The following is a 25487-nucleotide window of genomic DNA, read 5'->3' on the forward strand; positions in this document are numbered from 1 at the left end:
TTAAATAATTTATTACTTTATTTTATTAACCTAATTAACCTAAATTACTGAGGTGATTTTTCATTCACAATACATTGCTTGCACATCAGAAATAAGACTATAAAAAACATATCCTCAAGGCAAATAACCCCACACCAAATATATAAAAATATGCTTCTGAGTTGGATAATTAACAATAAACTTCGTACAAATCTGTTACAAATGCAACACAAAAGTAATAGTTATTTACAGCACAAAGGCCACACCACATTGCACTAAAACCATACAGTAATTTAAAAGAAACTGTATTCTTTCACAACACTATAGCCAGTGTATATCATGTGCATAAAACCACCAAGTATCTCGTCAGTTTGCCGTTGGACTTTGCATATGTAAATATAGTTATGTTAAACAGCCCACTGTAACACACCTTTAGTTCAAACAAACTTAAGACAGACTTGGCTTGACTTACAAATACTTTGTCACAAATCATACATGAATACAAAGTTTTCTACAAAATTATTTAGTTACAGAGGTGTCCTGAGTATTTCTGGATTGGTGGCTGCATTTAAAGTAAAGGCAGTTATCAATATCAACAGGTAGTTGTATGTACTAAGATTTTTGATTATTTGATGACGTTTCAGCTTTCATCTAAGGGGTTTCAACTAAAACAGTAGTATGTAGTAGTTGGCAATACACTTCCCCTTTCAGAACCTTTTCTTATTCTACTTGGTTTTATGACTATGTCAGACCAGAGATCCCAAGAGTATTTGGTTAATCAGTAATCATGATTATTCAGGTCACAATATTATATGAGGGGAAAAAATAATTGTGACCAATTCAGAAGAAAAATTAAGTATTTCCATTCTATCTATTGTTCAAAAACTACGATTAGAGTGCATTATTTATCTAGCTGTTCATGTCACATTATCACTAAGAAAATTTGATTGAATAAAACTGGTCACATACTAGAGGAATGGCAATATTAGGCATGAGAAGTGACAGGAAGGATTTCACTGTTGTTTGGTCATGGTGTGAATAATTGTGAATAATCATTAAATTATAGTGTTTTTCTGTAATTGTAACGTAAACATTTTATATTGTGACATCCCATACCAGATGTGATCGCTCCATACATACTCTGCATCTACTCATTCATAAGAGGTTAGGAAATGGCACAGTTTTTATCTTTGTCTTTCGCCCCGAGGCTGTGAGCCCTTCTGCGCCTGAAACTCCCGCGAAATCCACTTTCTTTGGGTCCCTCTTTGCTCCCAGGTGGAGGTATCGGTGTGCTTTGCTGGTTCACTCTGAGCTGTGGGGGCAGGGGAATAGGTTTTCCCAAAAAGTATCCTTCCTCCTCTGAATCTGAGGATGAAGAGCATGTTGAGCAGGAGTCCTCATGTTTGCAGTGTCCCGTTTGAAGACTGATAGACAGAGAGTGGGATGAACCTCGGATTTCCCTTTCTCTCTCTCCTCTGTGCTCCAGTGAGTCCAGTCGGGGGCGTTCAGATCGGGAACGTCGGTGCCGTCTTTCCGACCCCATGAGGACAGAAGGGTCAGAAGGCACACGGGAGTGACCCCAGCCTCTACGACGGCTGCGGTGATGGTGCGGTGAACCATCTGATAAAGAGAATACATGTCTGATTTATATTGTTTAATCCTATACAGTTTTATAAAGCCTACAAAGCTTTGGGGGCACGAGTGCTACTTGGATATACAAAAATTATGCAGAATTGTCCTTTTGGTAGTCTTCAGTGTAGGGACCAGTCTCAAATACAAAGTAGGAAAAAACGGAGGCACTCAAAAAGTACAAAATAATTAAAAGCCTTTAATACCACATGGCAGATAAAGTTAAAATCACGCCAACGCGTTTTGGCCCTTGGGCCCTTTGGCCTTCATCAGGAAGATTTTAACTTTATCTGCCATGTGGTATTAAAGGCTTTTAATTATTTTGTACTTTTGGAGTGCCTCAGTTTTTTTTACTTAGTTTTATAAAACCTTTATAGAACATTTTCATTAGTCTTGAACCATATTAATGATTATTTCAATTATATTTTAATGCATAAAAATACACATTTAATTGGTTGTGCTCTGTCGTATGACATTTTGTGATTTTTTTTTACAGTCCTTGCATTATTGTCTTCTAGTATTAATTAGGGTTTGTATATAAAACAATGAAGAAAAAACAGTTACCCAGCAGATCCATTTGAGGTGGAATGCCCTTCTTTAGATGTAACCTGCTTCCAAATACTTCCTGTGTTTGATCATCCTCCTCCTTGTCATAAGGCTCTTCTTCCTCCTCCTCCTCCTCCTCTTCCTCCTCCACAGAATAGCTGCTGCTGATTGGCTCCCTGAAACTGACCCGGGTTGTTCCACCGCGGGACAGGAGCGTGGGGGAGTCGGAGGGTCGCTCAGTAGTCACATTCACAGTGGGAGACTCTCTGTAAACGAGCTCATGGGACTTGGTGGGCAGAGGAGGAGGCAGCTCAGAGTCAGATGGAGGTAAGTCAGGCGAGTCCTGATGGTTTTGGGATGGAAATGCTGAAAGTAGACCAGAGATTGTTAAGTTAGCATCGTTTGTGAGAACTTTTTCTATCATGTTTAAGTAATGTACCTTGATTTGTCTTTTCCACCCAAGCAATACAGTCTTTAGTGGTGGAAGTCTCTCTTGAATTGATACAGGTAAGTGGATGTCCAATGTCTCCATTCATTCTGTTCTCATTTTCGGAATAGTTAAAGTGAGGACTGTCACAGCGTCCTGGTGGTACACCATAATGTGTGATATCATGGGGCCAGGAGGGCCCCCTTCCGTTTGCCAGGTGTATGTGTGGGAGAGGGGTGTACGTGCCTCTGGAATGAGGGTGACGGGATAAAGGTGCTCCATTATGTTCTATAAAAGTGTAGTGTGGGCCTACAAATATCACAGAACATCTATTAGAAATATAGTTCTTCATTTGAGAAAAAAAAATGACAAAGAATAAGGTTCACCTCTGTTTTTCATTGTGGTATAAATGCAGTCTCTTGCTGGTATTACATGGGAGTGGATGCCCTCTAGTGGTTGAAGTGGTGAACAACAGTGTTGCTGCTGGCTTCTTCCTGTCACATGTCTTCTGTTTAATGGAGAGCGGCTCTGTAGAGCTGAGTCACAGGAGTCAGAGTTGTTGGGGTCCTCTCCCAAAGAGCAAGCTCTGGAGCAGAATATCAGCCCTGCTCGGGGCAGAAAGGGTCGCCCCAGCAGGGGCAGATGACAGCGAGCACAGCAGAAACATGCCTCCACTGCGTGCCAATGCTGGCCCTCAAACGTCATCTGGCCCTGGTCAATACCTGCAGGATATTATTGATCCAATCAGTGTTTGAACTACAGTTATTCATGTTGAATCAAATCATGATAACTACCTATGTTTTCCCCACAGGTGTCACAGTACTCTGCATACAAAGACTCGTAGCAGGAGCAGCAGTATGGCCGACTCTCTCTCATGATATAGCGCTGACCTCCGAGTGCAGCCTCACACTCAAAACAGCAGAAGTGTTTCATGTGCCAGTACCTGCCCTCTGCCTCTGTGCACTCATCTGCTAGAATGATCTACAACCAAAACGCCACAGGGAAAGGGAGCGCATTAATGATATCACTTAGCAAAGGTCAGATGCAGAGAGCAGACAAGCTATGTAAAAACAGTTTGAGATTTCATCAAGACAGTTCAAGCGTGTATTCTGTGAGAGCCTAAATGAAAATCTGAAGAAAAATTCTGATTTTGATTCTGTTAGTTGTACCAAATCCATTTCTGAACCATGTCAACTAATCTCCAGCCGCACAAAGGCCATTCATCCCAAAGCTCGCTATAACTATTTATCTCTCGTGATTTATTATCTATCTAGAAATAAACTTCTACAGACAGCTAATCAAGATGGCAGCATATTTTACAAAAAGAGTTGTAAAGAGACCACTTAGGTCTTCACCACTTACTATTCATTCAGTTGGGTGAAATTCTTAGCCGGGGGGGGGACTTTTTGGGGGGAAGTTGCTCGGGACGGTTATGGTGAAGGGTGGTGGACTTATAACGGACTGATTTTGTTGTTTTGTTTGTTGTTTTGTTGCACTGTGAATTGGGGATTTGGGTTTTGTGTTGGGGTTTTGGGGAACGGGTGCGCTCGAGCGCGGGGTGGTGGTTAAGGGCATTAGTTAATGTGGCCATTCTCGTATGTGTCTGGCAAAGCCAATAAAAGCCGGATAGGCCAAAAGCACTTTATTTTTTTGCATGTCTTTGTTTCACCCCACTGACATGAATGGATCCTCCCACGACCTAACCTTTGCGTTGTAGCTTTTCGTTTGTCGTGAACAGGTGAATTGTTACAGAGTTACCGGTACTTCCTCAGATACTGGTTCAATCAAACAGACAAATCACTTTGACAATACTAGTTTATTAAATTGTGCATGGTGCATTACTGTATAATCAGGTGTGACACATTAGCATTACCTCATCACAGGCCTGGCAGCGCGGTTTGAGCCTCTCCGCGTGGTGCCGGCCGCAGTAGATCTGTCCATCCTGGTAGAAGTATATGAGGTCGACCAGCAGCTCATTACAGGAGGCACACTGGAAACACTGAGGATGCCAACAGCAGCCAGTTCCAGCCCGACCGGCAAAAACAGCAATGTCCCCTCCACTGATCTGTCTACCACACTGAAAAACACAGGGTGTGGTGCAGATGGGAAAAAGTAAAAACAGTGCATTTTGTAACACGTGTCTGCAGCACCATAATCATTAAACTGATGCCCCAAAGCAGTGCCTGCACACACATGCACCATGCTCCTCTAGTTCCTCTGTAGACTTCATCATAAATACCCAAACGTGTATGTATGTGCATGCCTACATATAGTTTTCTGTCTATAATGTTATGCAATCCCCCCCAAACATAAATAACAGGTACCTGATGGCAGATGGCTCCTGTCATTGTCACAGGGAACGGTCGTACTGCCCCTCGGCCCAGATTGTCCCGTTTCCTCTGTTGACTGAAAGCACGCAGCTCCTTCTTCTCTGCCTCATCCAGAGAGTTACAGTACTGAGGCTGTAGCAAAAACACAACACATACTTTTGGAGTTTAGAAATGCTCTCAGGCTCTGATAAGGACACTGTTACAGTGATGAATGGTAGAGTTACCTCACTGTCATGAGCGGGCAGCTGGTGCAGCAGCTGTTTGATCCTGTACCTCTCTCCTGGACTATTCACGTAAGGCACTCTGTCCTCAGGCAGGCAGCTGAAGTACTGGTACACCTGAGTGAGAAGGCAAAAGTGGTCACACTTAAAGTTCTGTCAAATTGAGGTGATAAACCACTGTAAATCAGTGAGATCTGTAACTGCCATGCAGCATCTACCTGTTCTGGCTTGAGACCCGGTGGGACCCAGGAGTATTCCTCGGAGGCGCAGCCTGAGTCATCGTCGGAGATGGAATGTCTCTGGAAGTCGGACACCAGTTTGGTCATCATCATCTTCTCCAGCTGCCCCGGGACAGCCCGCACTGCATGCTCCTCTCGCACACACTTACAGTGAACACAGATTTTTCTGCAGAGACAGGAAACAGCTGTGGGTTCTCCCTGTGCTTCAGGTGATCAGGTGCAGAGCCAATTTACATCTGAGTCTGGGATGAAACTTAAATATTTGTGCTGCTATATATTATCAATGACACATTAAGTACTGTGCTCTTTTGAAATTTGATTAATTTTACAAAAGGTTCAAGGCCAGGTCATTGTATTGTACTGTATACAGTAATACTTTTAAGTAATTCCATGCAGCCAAAGATATTTTAATCAAATAAGGCATTAGCCAATAATGTAAACAAATCATTTGCAGAAGGGTTTGACAGTTATGTTATATAAACTAATATTTAAAGTATTCTGAAAAGCTCAACAATGATCAGTTTAGTCCAGTTTTGCATGAAGTTTGGCTTATGGGCATTTTACAACACAGGGAATGAGGTCAATGACATAATCTGGAAGTCAATCTCAGTGCAGTCCTGAGGAGATATGGATGGGTGCAATAATCCCTCTGTCCCAATCCAATCTGTACTGTGGCAGGTCTGTGAGGGTCCAGGGAGAGATATTGGCCCAGTGTCAGTGAGTTGGGAATGAGGGGGAAGTGTGCCAGGAGGATCCAGACCAACTCTACTAAACCTCACATCCTGCCTGTGTAAAATGCCTCTGTTGTCATTACATAAGGAGTGCCAGCTGGTACGTGTGGCTCAAGTTCATAGTGCACAAAGCTGCTTTATTTCAGCACACAGCCCCCACCATCAAAAACAAAAACTACCATTGCAATTTCTATAGTAAATCTTATAAACCTCATCAAATGTTTACACTGTATTTTTTGGTAGTATGTTTCGGTATGATTAAAATTAAAAAATAAAAAAAAAGAAGAAGAAGGGTGGTGTTAACTATTATTCTTTTTCTTTTTTTCAGTGCAGCCCACATGAATAACGTGCTGAAGTTGTTATTGCACATGTGCACTTAATTTTTTTTTAAGATACAAAATGAAATTATAAAAAAATAAATAATAATAATAATAGTTTTTGCACAATTTCACAATATGTGTGTACACACAATAAGTAAGAGATTGATTCCCATCTTATAAGAGTATATGGGTCAAAAACTGTGACAGATAAAAATCTACAAAAATTAATATTGTGGTTAAACCAACTGCAAGGCGGCTACTGTTACTGCTATTGTGATTTTAGGCAATATGACAATACATGGAAATTAAATTGATAAGATTACAATACATAACTAAATTGTTTCAATTGTTTCTTAGCGCCACTGGCATTACATTGGTTATATCATGTAGAGCAAGGGTGTCAAACTCATTTTGGTCCGGGGGCCGTATCCAACCTACTTTGATCCCAAAGGGGCCAGATCAGAAAACTCATGTCATATAAACCCCAAAAATAACAATAAGTTCAAATATTTGTGCAGAGAAACGCAAATCTATTACAGAAATCTTTTTAAATTAATGAACTCTTTCTTATTATAATATTATAATATTATGAACAACCTGAAACTTTAAGAAAAATTCAAATTCAACATTTAAAATATTTTAGTAGAAAATCACCCAAGGGCCACATTAAAGGTCTTGGAGGGCCGGATCTGGCCCCCGGGCCTTATGTTTGACACCTGTGATGTAGAGGAAGGACACAGACACATGCCCATGTAATAGAGTATGAAGCCTGGTATTGCTGCAGTCTAACCCTTCATTGGCAGAGTGATTAAAGCATTTCTTACACATGAAGTCACTAGTGGGAGTTTGCCAACCACCTGCAACCTACGGTCAAAGAGAAATGCCAAAACCAAAAAGCCAATTAGACAATATGGCTGTACTCCCAAGAATCCAGGAAGCTTTTAAAAGTCCCCAGTTTATAGAGCTTTGTATTAGTGAGGACTAAAGGTACGGTGAGAAGGAAATAAGGAACCAGTGGACAATCACAGGCTACACAGAGGATGTTTTTCAAATGCAATAAAGTAAAGAACAAACAAACAAACAAAAAAACATAGTAATACAATGATGTGTAATATTGTATATAGGGCAATCAGTTATCTACTTTTTTTTATATAGATCAAGATTCGGTCATTTGATTTCTAATTATCAATGACCATCTTGGGTCTTCAATCAAGAGGTCTACAGCCCATCCTCTGTCAGTGAAAACACGTGATTTGGAGCAGAGTTGAAACTTTGGAGGAAGAACTATGACTATTATGAAGGTTAAATGATAATGATTAAAAGTTTCAAAATAAAAAATAAAAAAACACCCAGAAAGTAAGTAATAAGCTTTTGTAAACATTTGGCTCACTGTCAAACACTGAAGTCAACTCCATAGGTCACTCAAATAAACCAAATAGAAAGTATCTAGGCCACAGGTGTCAAACATAAGGCCCGGGGGCCGGATGCGGCCCTCCAAGACCTTTAATCTGGCCCTCGGCTTATTTCTACTAAAATATTTTAATTATATTTTTTATTTAAATATCGGTAATTTTCTGCGGCACTTAGCATTAGCAGCGTCTCCAGCGTCTCTGTTCGTGGCCCCTCCCACCAGAGCAGCACAAATGAAGACTTGTCTCTTTCCAAACGCTCTTAAAGGACGATCGTTTTGACTGTTGACCGTGACACCCTCATCAGCAAAATGTCAAAAATGAGAAAAGTGGAGCCGACCGCAGGATTTTCCAAGAAATTTTACTTATTCCTATTTATATACAAGTTAATGTTAAACATTGTGTTGAAATTGCATTTTTCTTAGTTTCAGGTTGTGCATAATATAATATTTTGTAAAAGAAAGAGTTCATCAATTAAAAAAGATTTCTGTAATAGATTTGTTTCTCTGCACAAATATTTGAACTTATTGTTATTTTTGGGATAAATATGCCATGAGTTTTCTGATCCGGCCCCTTTGGGATCAAAGTCGGTTGGATACGGCCCCCGAACCAAAATGAGTTTGACACCCCTGATCTAGGCTATAAAAATATAACCTTAACCTAACCTATCCAAGCCCCCAAACAGCACCCAAACAGCGGAACACAATTATAGCTGCAGGTGAGCATTTTCAGACAGGGATTTAATGGATTTCAACTAAGTCATGCTGCAAAAACACTCATTTCATTATTGAGCTACTGTGACTAAGTAATTTATAATATGAGCATTAGAATTTCTATAGATGTCAATTAAACAAAATCGCAAGACTTAGCGGTGAGATTAGTTTCAACAAGAAGTAACAAAGGAGACATGTACCGGGTTCCTAAACATGAAGAGGCATGTACACAATAACTCTAAGTAAGGATAACAACCATTTTGTTTAGTGATGTAATACTCAACAACAGCTCGACAACAGCAAAGGCGGCAGTGTAAATAGAAGTGTGGTCTTGCTTTGACATGCGACGAAAACCCAAGGCAAAAACACATTACCCAAAGCTAATTGCTATTTACATTTAAATTCAGCTGATGTTATGATCATAAAGCAATTTACAAATTATTGTGGTTATTCATGTATTATTCATGTATTTGCTTACAGTTATATGCAAAATTTTTAGGAACTTTTTCCAATGAAAATTATATGATATTTTGTTATATATATATATATATATATATATATATATATATATATATATATATATATATATATATATATATAAACTTTTTTTTTCATCATGTTGAAACCCACGGGGAGATGCAACAATACGCCTAATCATAAGTAAGCAATACAATAAAATAATCATCCTAATTATTCAATAGTCTGGTCACATACTATACAGTAGGTATGGGGATGCATTTCACACAAATGAAAGCTAATCAAATTATTACATATTATTTTCTTTCAACCATGACAATCATAAAATCACTATATTATGTCAGGTATTAGTTTTAAGAGCTGTGCAATCACATTTTAAGTAATTACTAATCACCAATAATATAATTTGAGAGCTCCAAAGCCAATCCTCTGTTAGCAAAAACATATGGTTTGGAGCAGAAATTTGGCTATTTGGTAATGATTAAGCAGCTGTATTGTTCCTGTTTGAAAGTCCTTATTTGTTACATAAAAAAAAAAAAATTCAAATACAAAATTGTGATTTGCATAACAAAAAAACTGTAACATCCCACTTACATATACAATTAAACAATTACCCTATAACTGTTTCAATAAATCATTCTATCTCAATTCAATCAGTGAAAAGTAAATACCTGTGGTGATTATGTCAGATTGCGTATGTTCCTCAAAGTCCTTTTACTGTCGAACCCTGTATACGGTACCAATCCCTGTTGTGTTCACGCTCTCGCCTCTTATAGCTCCCACCTCCTCCACTTCATTAGGGGGCTCTCACAGACGGAGGCTCCAACGCACTCTGCACTGTCACGAATTACTACACTACAGCTGTCACAGAGTCAAAATCAATGTGACAATTATGCTGAGATAAAAATAATTACGATTACACTAATAGCAAGTGATATATTTTTTTAATCTGATCCATCAGTCACAATGTCCATTCAGGGTCACAGGGTTGAAAGACGACAGAAAATACAAGAATCCCATGTACTTCAGAACATGGTGTTAGGGATTTAACAGGCTGGATTTATATAGTGCACAATATATTAGTAAATGCAGCCTTTATACTTTCTAATTGTCATAACTCAAATTGCTATTTAATTTCATCACATAATAAATAATCTTGCTGCCCTAGAATAGAACTACTATATATAGTTGCATTTAGGGCAAGGAGCTGAAATGACAAAAAAAAAAAAGAAATTAAAAAAATTAATAAAGATTTTCTTCTCATATTGATCACTCACAATTTTTGATTTGATTTTGCCTTATTAAAAGCTAAAAATGGCTTTGAAGAAAATTTTTTTATGAACAATACAAATTTTTAATCACACCACTGAACAAATTTCTTCCTCTAAAATGTGAATTTTGCTCCAAACCACATGTTTTTAGTGACAAAGGACTAGCTACAGACCTGTCCATAACAGATGCATTTTCTGTTTTAATCTGGAACAAAGTATATTTCATTTTGGTCAGTGTTTACTCTACACTGTCCCTGTATAAATAACAAATATACCATAGCATAAAGACGCAAACATGTCATAAGCAATTAGAAAAGATGAATCTTGATTAAAATTTGATAAACTGCACAGCCCTGGTTGCATCTAAATATTAAAGCTATTCACATAAAATGATAAAAATAAAGAATTAGTTTTTAGATGAATTTCAAACTATAGTCAAACACCTGGTATAGTACAACCTCAAGATAGATTTACTCACAGCAATAATAAGCCCCATGCAGTACTGTGCTGAATGTGAGCAGATCTTCTCCCTTTTCAGCTGTAACTGGTCCGGAGCAGATGGGATGATGGTTGCTTTGATACAGACATTAATCATAGAAACAAGTGCTGCTGATTTGGAGCCTATGAGCCAAAGTATTGGTCATGTTATGTTATGTGATCATCATCGGGAGCATGCGTGACTGACTACTAATATGTTACATATTTATCACAAATAAAAGAAAAGTAGTGGAAATACTTTTTGGTCTGTGTGTTTGAATGAGACTTTCAGCAAACTCTCTGCAGTGTTGTTGCCTATTATACATTTATTTCTGAGACAAATTTAAGTATATATTTCTTTTAATTATTGAGAACCTATTAAGAGTCAGCTAGATAGCAAACTTGTAAAAAGCACCAATGTGAGAGGCCAACTGTAATGCAAAGCTGGTATAAAAAATATGTTATCAACAAATGCAAAAACTACAGGTCCTAATTAAGAAGAAGATATAAATAAGATTTACTAGGTTTCAGATGACATCACATTGGCATGTTAGTTGTTAGTCTCTGGTGACTAATTACGACATTGAATAACACTGAATAGAATGAATAGCTTTGGCTCACTGAAAACTGTTTAAAATGAGATAGTTCTGTTTTTAAATTTTTTGAGAGAGGGACTTCACTACCTAGAATCTAGAAAAAAATAGCTATCCTCTTACTAAATACTGTATACTACTAAGGGTGTGTTCTCACGTGTACACACATAACATCTAAAGTGAAGTTAAACAGGGACTCAGCTCCAAATCTGGACTAGAACAAGACCAAACCAGGACAAGAGTGAACACACCCTAAATGAACTTGTATTCTTGATGAGGACACTTGCCTATAACATATGGTCATTGTATAGGTCAGTACATAAAGACCGAGATTAACCAACTGCTGCTATAATAATAAATAACTCCAGAGGGGTATGGTGTTAGATCTCTCCCCAAAAGCAGATGGGCGCAGTCCCCTATCACTAATGACTCACTGAGTAATAGATGCTAACGCTACTTCAGCTCTAGCAGTACCAGCCCGGAACGCGGGGGTCAAAACTAACTCAATTCAGTTCTTGCTGGCAGCGGAAGCCCCATCTGCCCCTTACCTCACCATAGGATTTGTCTGAAGAAGATTGAAATAAAGATGGATGACTTCCTCTTTTAGTCAATGGACCATGTAGAAGGTGTGGGGGTAAATTAATTTTTGAAGAAGATATCATTTTAACACAAGACTCCGGGGCTTTCAAAATGGCAGCTCATAACTCACCATCATTTGCCAGAATTAAATGCAATATATTATTATGTTTCCAGACTGTTTATAATTGTAACCATAAATACTGGCAACAGAGGCTCTATGTTAGATATTAATTACAAAAATATAATGATAAAATACATTCAAATTGTACTATTATCACTATAACTAGTAAAAAATTCACTCACAACTAGTAGAAACCATGTGACTAGCTTTCTTAAATGACCTACTAATTTTATTTAGGGTGTGTGATTAAAAGTTATGACAAGCAACAAAGTACAAAAAGAGCATCATGAGAATAAAGTTGCTCATGCCAAAAGTGACAAACTACACTGACTACATGACAAATGGATCTACATGGATCTACTTTCCTTCTACATATTATTTTATTATATATGCACAATTTTCAGTTATTCTGACTTTGTAATCTGCGGTCATGGAAATGCCCTTGTAATTTCTTTAAACCATAACGTTGTGTAAATATGAGACAGATTAACCTACACTGTAAACAAACGAGAGACTAAACCTGTACCATAGTGTGGCCCTCAAGCACGGCACATATGTTTTAAATTACACCTAACTTCCAGCTATTGTCTTGACCTGAATAGAGGGAGCACAATGAATAAGCTCAAAGATACTATTACACTTGTCTGGTTTGCATTGTGGCCTGTTTTATACTCTATCTTGAACGAAGCTTCCAAGGTCCCATCTGGAAATTAGTTTTCTATATGCTATTAAAAGCCTCAAATATTTTCAAGTCTTTAGAAATACACTGTATACTTTATGAGCTAAATATATTAGGGGATTTTCAATATGTCTGGAAAAATGATGAAAATAACACAGTGGAAACAGAGGGAGTGGTTCATACTATCACAGCAGTAAAGCTTAACCTTATTAGTGTGATTGACAGGATTAGACCCTCCAAAGGACCCCGCCAGCTGGGTATAAAATTAAACAGTTAGATATGACTAACAAAAGAAGATTTTTCCTCATAAAAACAATATGAAATCTAAATATAGTGTAGCAGTCACTAATCGAGAAGGCCTAGCTCCTTACTGTTTGGAATTAGCCATGTTATAATGTAAAATATTTCTATAAAGCTAAAATCATACTGTTAAAGGTGCACTATAACTTTTCTGGTGGAGGGTCTGTCACCTGCTTGTCTCTATGAGATGTTATTGCTTTGCAGGGAATATTTCACATTATGGTATAAAGCTTACAGTCTACACAGAGACAAGCTGATGATTCCAATGAGCCAAGCTACAGGTCAGATACATATATAATCTGTTCATAGAAATGTTATTAAAGTTATTAAAGAACCATCTAATAAAAAAATAAATAAATATATATATATATATATATATATATATATATACTGTATATATATACACACACACACACACACTTATATATATATATATATTATCAGTTTATATTATTATATCAGTTTAATGCCATACTGTGGAACATTCCCCACAAAGCAATAGCATTTCCGTGAGTGAAGCAAGTGACAGAATAGTTACACAGTAAACCTTTAATGCTCCTCTGGTCCAGACTGCCGTTGTGGTGGTCTGACAGTCTAATGGCCTCTAAAGCCGTGGACATAAGCGGAGCTGTCAGGGTCATGTTTGTTGTTCTTAATGTAAATCTGCACTTATCAAACTAAAATCATCATCACAGTATAAGCTGATTCCCAGAGCAAGTCAAAGAATGATCACCCACGTTAATGAATTTCACTGTAATTTCTTAGAAGATACATTGATGTAAACACACAAGTTCATTTCAAAACATTTGTTCAGCTCTCCCTCTCAACTAATGATTATTTTAGAGTAAGGCGGTAGGTCAACTAGTAAAAATATTTTGATATTGATCCTTTGAGATTGCAGCAAATAGTAAGTCTGGTGTTGTGTCAATATTTGAGGTATATCTCCCATATCTGGGAGCCAAAAACATGTAAAGATGTTGCCAAGTCGTAGTAACAAATATACCAGCAAATCAACAAAAATGCTATCTGTATCAGCAGCACACTTTCCAAACTTACAGCAGCATTCACATGTAGCAGCCCAAAGTCAATAAACAATATGAGATCAACATTTCCTGTGAGAGCTTTTTCCTTTTTTGTGTTTTTAACTTGTTAATCGCTATGGTAACTGTCCTAAATTATCATCCTCCTGAAATCCATGGATAGGTGTCAGTGCTAACTAGCAGAGCAGTCCTTACCTCCATCCATGCACACTGAACCCGGGGCACTGGTCTCCACAGCGCATACAGGGCTGCCCTTTGTCTGGGTCCTCCTCCTCCTGCACGAAACAAAACAAAAACTCTCCATCAAATACTCATTTAAATCATGGTACACCTTTAACACAAGTTAACATACAATATTTGACAGACAAGTACAGAGTGACATTGTACTGAGAAGATAGAAGACCCAGAATGCTAAACAATCCTTTTAGCTTTCAGTTCAGCTACATCTGAGTCTATAGATTTACGCTGGATTAGTATGACACTTAGAAATATGAAAATCCCTGCATTCTCATAACTCCACATAATCATTACAGTAATGCCATGATGGTGTCACTGTTGTGAATTACTCTTAACAGAGGTGAGGGTGATTATTCAAAAACAATACATATTTGTAAGATTAAATCTCAAATGTAGCAAATAGCAAATATTTCATCATTTTTGAATGTTCCACAGACTGACATTACACTTCAGACCATAACCAGTGTTTCTGCTAAATGTTTCTGCTAAAAAACATTGGAAAAATATCCTTTTTTTTTATTGTGAGCAGGCTTCCAAGCAAGATAATAGCATCTTCATGGAGACTTATTATAACCAGCTAACACTGTAGACATCCAGCACATGTTCTGAAATGCATCTGGTTCATATATTCGTTCATCTTTGTTCTCTAAAATGTTGAAGCTTTTTGGGGAGTTGAAAATATGCACTGTGAACTGAATATTGAAGTAAACAAAACATGATTGCAATATTTGTCAACATAAAATAACCAATTCAAAAGCATTCTGGCAAACATCACATAATAAAAAGAAAAAAGTTGGAAGTCTCATTCAACTTTCTCCTCAAGGTAAAATGTAAATATAATTAAGCCATAAAACCTGCCATTTGTAAAAGTGCTGAGTGGTGCATTGGACTTGGCCAGTACCAATTGCACAGCTGAGCACAAAGGCCTCGACATCAGAGCTGTGTACGTGTGGGCAAGTATTTGTCACATTGTGGGGTCTAATATCTGGACAGGGATTTGGCTGCAGACCTCCACCCAGAGGACCCAAACCGCAGATATCCACCAGTATGACCCTCATGTGACTGTCCTCTATCCACAGATCCCTAAAAGTAAACAAACAGCAGCCATGCCAAAAGGCAATTAAAGTTAAAGTTCCTGGCCTCTGTTTTCAATGTAATGTTACTAAATTTCATATTGTTTTATACTAAGACAAGCCCTAACCTTAACCATTACAGATTTATGCCTAATTTTAACCAGACATAGGACTTATAGCCACACATTCACAGACAAATTTATGCTATTGTAAGCTACATGTTCACAATTAAATGTTTTATGTTTGTATGTTTTTTAAATGGCGTATTTCCCTATGGAAGAAGAGTAGAGCAAAGACAACACAAAAGTACTATTGGGAATTAAATGTCTTTGAAGTGATAAAAGTTAAGTGTGAAAATTGAAATAATCTTTTAACAATATTTAATAATAACATGTGGCATGTGGCAGACATGTGGGTGGAGGTGCATCCTAGTCGAAACCTCTCGGTGATCTTGAAAGTCTGTATACACACTTAAACACTTAAACATCACGTAAATCCTATTATTAGATCTACAACATGATTATAGTTCAGATATGGATTAAAACTATCTGAGTTTAGGTTAAGGTCATGCAAATAGACTATGATTCAAATTATGATCAGTTTCCAATGATTGTAAGTCCATGTAATGTCCCGAAAAAGCATGAAAACCCAAAATGAGTGTGTGTTCCTATGTGTATGACTGTGGTCCACTTTTAGAGATGAGAGGAAGGAAGCAGACACAGGATGGGAGCTGCACCCCTTCCCTCTCCATGCAGAGCTTTCACTCTCTCCACTAACCTCTGCCCAAACTGTTTCTAGCATTTGGGGGAAAAGCCATTGAACAAACTCCACCAATATATTATTGGGAATGAAAGAGCCAATCCACAAATTATTGACAAATTGGTGGTCGAAGTTAAAGACTAAATGTAACTTTTCAAGTGAAGAGGTCTGTCACCTGCTGTCTCCCTTTTCAGGTGTTTTATTGCTCAAAAATACCTTGAATACCTATTTTTATTGTAAGCGGGGTTAGCTCTCCACAGAGCTGACTTGGATTGTTGGACTCATGTGCTGGTCTCCATGGAGTTAGTAAGTTTAATGCCATACTGTAGATCAAAGGGCAAGGAGACGAGCAGGTAGAAGACCCTTCACTAGAAAAGTTGCATATTGCATCTATAATTTCAACTTGTGCAAAATGGGGCACTGATTTAAAGAACACATACAGTGATTGAGCCTGCTATACAGTCATAATCTACACATTTTAAATCACAATATTTATCTAAAACGACTTAATAAAAGAAACAAGCTTGCTGACTTCCGCATTAGAAAACTGTGGTGCCCAATGAGAACTGATGTCGCCGTAAATGTCATCATATCTGCAACTCCTACTGATTTTTTTTCATTTGTACTAAAATGACTAACACAATGCTGACGAATCCTACGTGCACCGCCTAAGATAATAAAATTGGAAAACGAAGTAAGTACAGAGCAATAGGCATATACTGGTGGCGGTGAAAGCAAAGATTGATAGACAGACTTTGAGAGGGTAAAAAAGAAGAGGAAACAACAATAACATGGTTAAAAGCTCTGAAAAGTCAAGTTTGCATGATCTTGCTTTAAGGTTCAATTGACAAAAAAAGGTTTAAGGTTTTCTAATGACTATGACCTCTGGAGGTGTTCCTTAAACTATAAAAAGACATATTACATTTTAATAGTGCTTATACTTTTATACCTAGTCATCTTATGGAATGTGGTCCGTCAATCATTGCAACGTGTTGATGTTTTTATCACCTGTTGTTGTTCAGCTCTAACTTTACAGTAAGGTAAAGCTTCAATCTGAAGGAAAATGATATAATATTCTAATTAAAGGTATTATTTCCATTGTCTTTGGTGTTTTTTATTCAAATTTGGTATGGACCTTAAATAATGTTTGCATGCATGCATGCAACCAAGTAAGCAAGCTATTGAACTATATGTATTTGCATTATTTGAAATTTAGTTTGTGGGTTAGATGAGTATTTGACCTAACAGACAGATTGTTTAGAATTTTTTGGAGTTCCCAATATCCAGCATTCAAGCTATCAGCAATATACAAAATAATTTTTTACTTTTGCATAATCAAATGGCATTCACAATATTATCTTTTTATCAATAATCTGCCCACAGCTATTACAAGATCCAAACCACAATAAATAAGAATACTTTTACTCTTTGATCGCTCTGTGCTGTTATACCATCCCTTTCAAAACAGCATCAGCATTTCCAATGAATGCATACGCCAAAAAACACATAAAGTTTAATGAGCAAAGCAATAAAACTGAGATATGTGAATCAGGAGATGTGACCTGTGTGTACCTGCTCAGCTCTAATCTCAAATTTTCTTTTCCCTGATCACACCTTAAACGCACAGTACAGTATCATAACATACAAACAATATAAAAAAAAAATCTATATTAGTTATTAGGCTTTGAAAACTCCATATTTTAAATCCTTCAGGTTTTTTTTTTGCTTGAGCAAATTAGGCCTAAACCAGAAGTTACCCAAAACGAAACTACATCTAAACAGTATCTAAACCAGGATAAACCAGAATTAATCCAGGACTAAACCAGGAGTAATCCTCCAGGATAATGCAGGACTAAACCAGGACTAATGCAGGACTAATCCAGGACTAAACCAGATGTAAAACATCTATTAGAAGGTGTTTAAGACAATTTTCCCACACGACCTCTATTAAACATTTGCTGAGTTTGCTTTACTTATCTCCACCATATCAACAGATAGAGTAATGACTTCAAATGGCCTCTTTAGGCAGATTTATGACCTTGATATTGTGTCGTTTTTCTGGGTTTTTGGATGTATTCTGCTTTTTAGTCGTTGATTGGGTGGTTTCAGGGCGGAGACGGTATCCAGTTTTATAGGAACATGAACTTGTTCGTCGAGAATATTCACACATAACATAGAGCGGTAATTTACGTCTTGACTCTTTAAATGCCTCCTGATCTGACACAACAGAACACAGGCATGTTCTTGGCGCCAGAAGCTATCACAGTGTTTAGATACAACTTTAATTTATTCCAGGCTCACAGTGTCGACTTCACTCACCAGATGATTTACAATATAGTTATAATTTAGACCTGCGGTGATGATGAAAAACAATACCAGACTAGAAGAATCCAGTCGGGGTGCAGATCTCCAGATACGTAAAATTATGTGGTATTTTTATTTAAAAGGAGAGGTGGAACATAGCATTTCTGAGAGTGTTTAAAAGGTGATGTAGTATGCGCCGTGGTGTGTCTTGGCCTTGTTTATTGTTCTTATAGTCTATTAAAGGGCGCATATTAAGCTGTTCTCCGATCTATGTTATGTTTCCTCATCACAAACATACATAGAGCTATGTTTTGTTTCATTCACATATATTTAACACACAAACCCTGCATATTTTAGGCTATATAGGCATTCTTCTCTCAAACATAAAACACTCTGTTCCATCATGTAATGTCATGTGGCAATACAAGAACTGCTCCACTGTGTTTTTAAACCTCATACACCTTCACTAGAATCATTTGGGTAATTTCAACCTTGAAATTACCTCCCCCCAGAGGAGCTGGAGGACGTGTCTGGGGTGAAGGAAGTCTGGGAGTCCCTGCTTAGACTGCTGCCCCCGTGACCTGGCCCTGGATAAGCGGAAGAAAATGGATGGATGAATGGAAATTATCGATCTTTACTAAACAAAACGTCTGAGCTGTTAACTTGAAAGCTACCTCTTTATAAAACCACATGGTGGAACAGAGCATTTTGAGCTGTGGAGGTGCAGGCAGACTAAATATAAAGTATTACTCAAACAAGTGTGAATGAAACAAAACAGAACTACAGGTATGTTTTTAATGAGGTAACAGCATTTTTGGGAGTGGTGGGAGGAAGTTGCTTTTCATTTGATTTACTGACAAAATAGTGGAAAAAAACCCACCAGGTTTATGTAGAGCAGGTTAATACAAAGACTTTACAACCAAAATGATGAGGCTCACTGCAGCAGTTACAGAGAGAGTGACAAAATTTCAATGTAAAGTCAAATGAAGTCGATGGAGCCGGAAGCACCCCCATGCACATGCTATGCCTATTTATATATACAGGCTATGGTTCCACTAGAGATTAATTCTGCTATGTTTGGGACGAGGCTCAGACAGAAATTCAGAAGTCTCAGAAGAAAGAACTAGACCTAATATAATAATAATAGTATCCACAATGTCACATATAGAGGTTTGGTGTGTTGTGGTAAATGAACGAAGTGATCAGTTAAGTATCTATGCAGTTTTCAGATGAGTGGCTGAAGTAATGTCTCATCTGGGTACATTCTTGGATTAAAACACTTTCTAATTTAAGCATGACTGTGTATAATTATATACTATGAACAAGTGGATACTTCAGTTACTCCAGATAAGGCTATAGGATAATATTGACAACTCATATTTACCAGCTCATATTATTAAGCAGGTTGTATTTGTACAATGGGAACTCAGAGAAATTATGGAGTGTAACCTAGTAGAGTAGTAGAGTCAAATTTAAAATTCAAGCAAGAGTTCTTCCCAAACTAAACCAAAAATATGTTAGGTCTATGCCAGGTCTAAACCTAAAAGATATATTTCTGAGTGACTTTTCAGAGGTTATTCATATATTATTATTAATATGATATTGTCTTGTATGTATATACTTAATGTGGAACAAGTATACTTTGCTTTATTTCTAGGTCTGTCACAGTAATGATTATATTGACTTATCCTTCAATATATGATAGCTATTTTTGTGCTCAATATTTATTGTAGGTACATTTTCTTTGCAATAACGGGGAGATTTAGTTATTTAAGTTGTAATGCCATAACACTTGAACTGCAGAGGATTGAATAATTAACTTTTATGGCTAATTATTGTTTCATTCTGCTGTTTATTTGTTGCTGTTCAGGTCTTCTAATTATATTCTCTATTGAAAATATTATTGTTATACGTCTCTGTGCTTCAAGATGTGTTACCGTGACAAGTCTACTTATTTGCAATTTATGATGGAGTCGATAATAAAAAAATCTAAGATTAATTTATATACTCATAAATATTTTAGTGCACCGCTATTCAAATAAGCTCTATAAGGTTAACATAAAATCATGGAACCCAATAAGGAGATATAAGATTTTAGGTTTAACATCTGGTTGAAGCAAATAGCAAATCAACAGATAACATTTACGTGCATTTTAGCCCTTTAATTCACATTCCTGGTCCTCCTTGCTCTTATTTCATCTCTGCAGAAGACAGTATACATAGGAGGTAAGTCTGTAATTTACTTGTGCATACTTGTAAGCATGTCTTTTCAGCTTTGGTAAAAGATAACGTCTCCTATTGTACCAAAAATGAAGGATGTCTTGGGAGTGGTGGGAGGAAGTCGCTTCTCAATGAACTGTGAGTAAAGTCAATAACACACTAAGGTTCCCATCACAAGCTACAAGCACTTTTCATATCTTTTGTTTTCACTGTATAGATACCCACATGGCACGACTTTGTTTGGATGGCCAAAAGGGCAGTTAAAGGTGCACTATGTAACTTTCCAGGAGGAGGGTCTGCCGCCTGCTTGTCTATGGTGGTGGAATTACTTTGCTTGGAATGTTTGACAGTATGGCACTCAATTTGTCTCTCTTCATGGAGGCAATCAAGTGACACCACCAGGCCAAGTTGCAAGTCAGATCTGTGGAGAGGTGACCCTGCAAACAGTTTTTCAAAGTATTCTTGAGCAACAGAAACATCCATGATTAAAAAAATGCAAGGCTGATAAGTTTAATGCTTTGCTGCGAAACATTCCAGGCAAAATATTAATATTTTATATCTATTCTATCTATTTGGTTTAAATAGTTTCAGTGTTTTTAAGCCTGATCTGTTTCCATGTAAATATTAGTACAGAAATGTTCCACAGTATGGTATTATTCTCTTGCATTTATTTAGTTACACATATTTATGTGTAAACAAATAATAAATAATAACTTACTGTGAGCAAGGTCTTCTCTGCACAGATCTGACCTGTAAATTGGCTTCATCTGCTTGTCACCATATTGAGGAGCAATGCAAATGAACTAGAATATCTAATAAGACAGGCTGATGGCATAACCTCAACCAATGCACTACACACATCTAAGAAGAACTAAACAGAGTAAGGAAACTGCACTAAAAGGTAACAGATAATTTAACTAAAACCCATTTAAAAACAAGTCAAACAAACTTAAAGTTAGTCAGACCTTCTCAAAAATAGGCAGCTCTTTAAAATGTAGATAGAAAAAGATCAAAAGAGCATGCAAAGAATACCACGATGCAAGGTTATTTAAAGTATTTAAAACATAATATTTAAGTAAATTATTACAATTGACAGGGTAGTGAACTTATTTTTTGCAGTGGAAGGTCATGGTTGCTATATAGAGTTACTATAGTAACCAGATAATGGACAAAGTTGCCTAGCTTTGTGTTATCAAGTGCAAAGGCTCTGCCCGTATCACTTACACTAATATGAGCAAACAGGTAATTTATACTACTACAATGTCATTAGCCCAGGTAAGTACAGTGTGTGGTGAACAGTACTCTCTGGGAAGATCACAACTAGACCTGTAACATAAACAATGGGATAGACAATTGAAAGTGTGATAGACAGCTAGAGAAAATGCATGATAATTAATAGCACAGAAATGATAAACTATAAATAAACTACATGTCACAAATACTCCCTAAAGTAAGACATTCTTAAATAATGATCTTTTTAATAAACCTGTTCATTAATTTAAAAACTTAAAATTAAAGCTGCAATATTGAAATGGCTTAATGAAATGTTGTAGAGGTTAATTAATATTTGCTGTCACTCAACCCCATCTGACTCAAATGCTCAAATCTTAACCTGGACTAGATCAGGACTAAACCAAGACTAGAACAGGGCCAAACCACGTCCATATCAGGTTTAAACTGACCTCAATTTAGGATCAAATAATCCTTACAAGTGCTAATACATACCAAGGCCATTCTAAAGGACCTATTATATTTCTTATCTATGTGTTTATATTTTTATATCAATACCTGATCAGATGAGTTATCCCCCATAAGTGTAATGAAAAGGTACGCAACATAAATTGAGCCCTCAAAAATATTGCTTTTCAAACATTAATTGAATTGTAAGAAATATACTGTAGTATTTATTATGACTGGTTCAATCACAACTTCACACATGATTTTGCTTCTTGTGGGGCTAAACATTAACAGAGGAGGTCATAGGTGAGGGCCTTCTTCAGCTTTGGCATGCAAACTAGAGACCTCTGTCACTGGAAGACTTCAAACAGACAGCCTGCAGGCCTACCACCCATCACTATGTTAAAAGGTTTTATGTGGCAAAAGACGCTTTGTTTAACATCTTTTTAAGATTTGGGCAGAGGCAGCATTCCTTAAGCTAATATTTACACACATTAAAGCTGTGGTCATTCTTTACAACTACACAGAGGTCTGGTTAGTCGCAGATACTTGTCCATGGTGCAGTGTTATACAACTGAATAATTACATGCATTTGCGTCGTTTCTATTGACACTTTGCAGGACATCAGACTGGGGGTGCTATACATGTATCTCTGCTATGGAATATTCAGCAATTATCATGGTGACACAATGCACACATTAGCAAACACTGTAAAAAACGTTTTAATCTGAATACAAAATAATTTTAACAACACATTTGCAGGAGCAGGTGATCAATATTAGGGCTAATGATCCTGTTTAGATGTTTGATGCTGAACACAAAGGTGAGAGAGACTAACTGAAAAAAACTGAGTAACAGCTTCAGACAGAATAGTGTATTCAGCTAGCATAACATCAGCTGCTAAGTATCAATTGTTTTGTTTTTTTTGTTTTGTTTTTGTTTGCATTTATTTATTTTAGTAACTAAGCACATTGGGCAGAGACATAAAAAATTTAATTTGGATGAATATGTGTATTACTATAAGTCTATAACAGAAAATGTATATGTTAATTGTTAGAAATTGGCTACAAAGCAACTCACCAACTCTTGAAGCAATTCTTTAGAACTACAAAAAACTTTAATAGGATTATATTGTGTACATTAAACCTTGAGAATGCCCAATCTAATCTGACCTCAGAAGCTAAACAGGGTTGGACCTGGTTAGAACTGAATTGGAGACCCCTGGGAATACTATTTTGGTTCTGTTGTTATGCATTCTGTTGTTGTCTTCTTAGGCAAGACACTTCAGCCACCTTGCCTTGAATGAATGTGGTGAGTGAGTGGTGGTGGAAGGACTGATTGATTGACAGCCTAACTTCAGTCAGCCTAAATTGTACAGCAGCTTTGATCATCTTGAAAAGTGCCATATGACTAATGCATTATATTTATCTGTGTTTACTTTTTGTACAAATACATGTGTGTGAGTCATAAAACTTCCTTTTAATAAATACAATCCATTATTATTATTATTATTATTATTATAAACTTGTCTTGGTTGGCACTTGGTCATCAGACTTACTCACCATATATTTGTTTTGTAACATGACTAAAACAATATGCCGAAAAGGGTCTATTTTATTAAATATTAATAGTGTTGTTGTTAGGGGCAAGCTCAACAGGTGTCATGCTAGTGTAATTACTCCTGAACCACTTAGAAAATGTGTGTTCTATTTCAATATTTATTACACAGGCATAAACACATCTTAACACTTCAGAAATTTGTTAGTTCAAGAGCCCTATTTAAGTGGATAACTGTCTGGAGTCTGTCCAAATGAGACAGATGTTTTTACATGCACATCTGTTCATCTGACTTCATTTGATCACCCACTTGAGCTGTTGTAGACTGACGCAAACATAATGGTAGTAGAGTAAAATTAAAGAGCAGAATGAAGAAAAGTTACATGTACTTTTTTGAATACATTGTACTTAAGAGTAGTTTACTAAGACTATTAAGAATAGTGTTTTTTTTTGTTTTTTTTATCTTTCTCATAAGTGACAAAAGATTTATTCTGACAATATTAACATATGTATTTCTTGCAAGTTGCCCTTCTTCTTTTCTTTCTTTCTTTTTCTTTTTTGTCTTTTTTCTTTTATGGTTACTCAGTCTACTTGAGAATGATTCTAAATGAGTCATTTGAGAACAATTATTTAAAAGTACTCTCGCTTAACTACAATGTTTTACTACTTTATCCACCTTTGTATGGCATAATAGGAGCAACATCTCACTCAGGTAAAGTCAATGACGTAGTCCGACCCTCTTGACTCACCTGGGGCGCCTCAAATGACTTAAGAAACAAAGAATGTTGCTGCTTTGTGCCCACTACACACTTTTAATACACATTTTTAAGAATTATAAAATAGATGAAGATACTTATAGTTAGGTTAACTGACAAAGAGGCAATCCACTGGAACGTAAAGTTAGACGATAAAGTGCAGGTGAAGCTATTACGCACGGACCGAATCTGACGGAAAGTGCCTTTATGAGAGACTTTACAACAAATACATCACTCATTTTGAGGCATACACAGGTTGAACTGTTTTAAATGAAGACACATGATTAGAACTAAAACTCGGGAGAAGTGAATGTATGAGAAAAAAATACTTACAGAGCGCGTTGACCTTCGCTTTTTGGAGCCCCGTAGAAACATGGCGCTGTTGTGCTCTTCAAAAAGTAAAAAAAAAACAACAACAAAAAAAAAACAATTAAAGCATGAGGAAAAGACGATAAGGCGTGGGAACAAAGTCTTGAAGTGTGTGGTAAACTCCTACATGTCGACCCCGGACTCCTCGCTTCGCTCTGGCTAACTCTTCTGGCTGGCGCAGATAAAGAGAAAACACCGTAAAGAGACTAACACGGTAACATCCGGTTTGGCTCTGAAAATCTACCCCTAAGATTTAGATTTTGTATTGTAAAATGCAAAAATATAGACTTTATTTTACAAACTAGCATTACAACATGTGTTTTAGTAATTGGTAATTGTTATATTTAGCTTTATATAAGGGATGTGCAAGAATATTTTAGATTTTATTTTGAAATTCGGACTTTGACGAACGCCACCTGTTTAACTTGATTGACTCATACCTGTACCTCATAGAA

General features: G+C 36.9%; 1 protein-coding gene across 1 annotated transcript; it reads right to left on the reverse strand.

Moving 5' to 3' along the window:
- Nucleotides 1-25195, reverse strand: prickle3 (prickle homolog 3). The gene is made up of 11 exons (XM_020929848.2): nucleotides 24997-25195; nucleotides 14277-14356; nucleotides 5351-5537; nucleotides 5136-5249; nucleotides 4906-5043; nucleotides 4455-4658; nucleotides 3376-3562; nucleotides 2968-3303; nucleotides 2594-2890; nucleotides 2173-2520; nucleotides 1-1599 (listed from the first exon to the last, which is right to left on the reverse strand). Exons 1-11 carry the CDS (start codon nucleotides 25036-25038, stop codon nucleotides 1145-1147), a joined length of 2388 nt encoding a protein of 795 aa, XP_020785507.2. The 5' UTR covers nucleotides 25039-25195; the 3' UTR covers nucleotides 1-1144.
- Between the last annotated feature and the right edge of the window lie 292 nt (nucleotides 25196-25487).

The sequence above is a fragment of the Boleophthalmus pectinirostris genome, unplaced genomic scaffold, assembly GCF_026225935.1.
Source record: "Boleophthalmus pectinirostris isolate CB_2022bp ecotype Guang Dong unplaced genomic scaffold, ASM2622593v1 HiC_scaffold_8, whole genome shotgun sequence".
Taxonomy (NCBI): Eukaryota; Metazoa; Chordata; class Actinopteri; order Gobiiformes; family Gobiidae; genus Boleophthalmus; species Boleophthalmus pectinirostris.

What these genes read in the sequence shown, in the direction of transcription:
- prickle3 (XM_020929848.2), bottom strand. Translation starts at nt 25,038, where the DNA reads ATGTTTCTACGGGGCTCCAAAAAGCGAAGGTCAACGCGCTCT. An exon ending in GCTGCCAGGCCTGTGATGAG is followed by an intron (nt 3,563 to 4,454) that starts GTAATGCTAATG and finishes TTTTGGTTGTAG; the next exon opens with ATCATTCTAGCAGATGAGTG. An exon ending in ACCTCAAATGGATCTGCTGG is followed by an intron (nt 1,600 to 2,172) that starts GTAACTGTTTTT and finishes TCTCTTTATCAG; the next exon opens with ATGGTTCACCGCACCATCAC.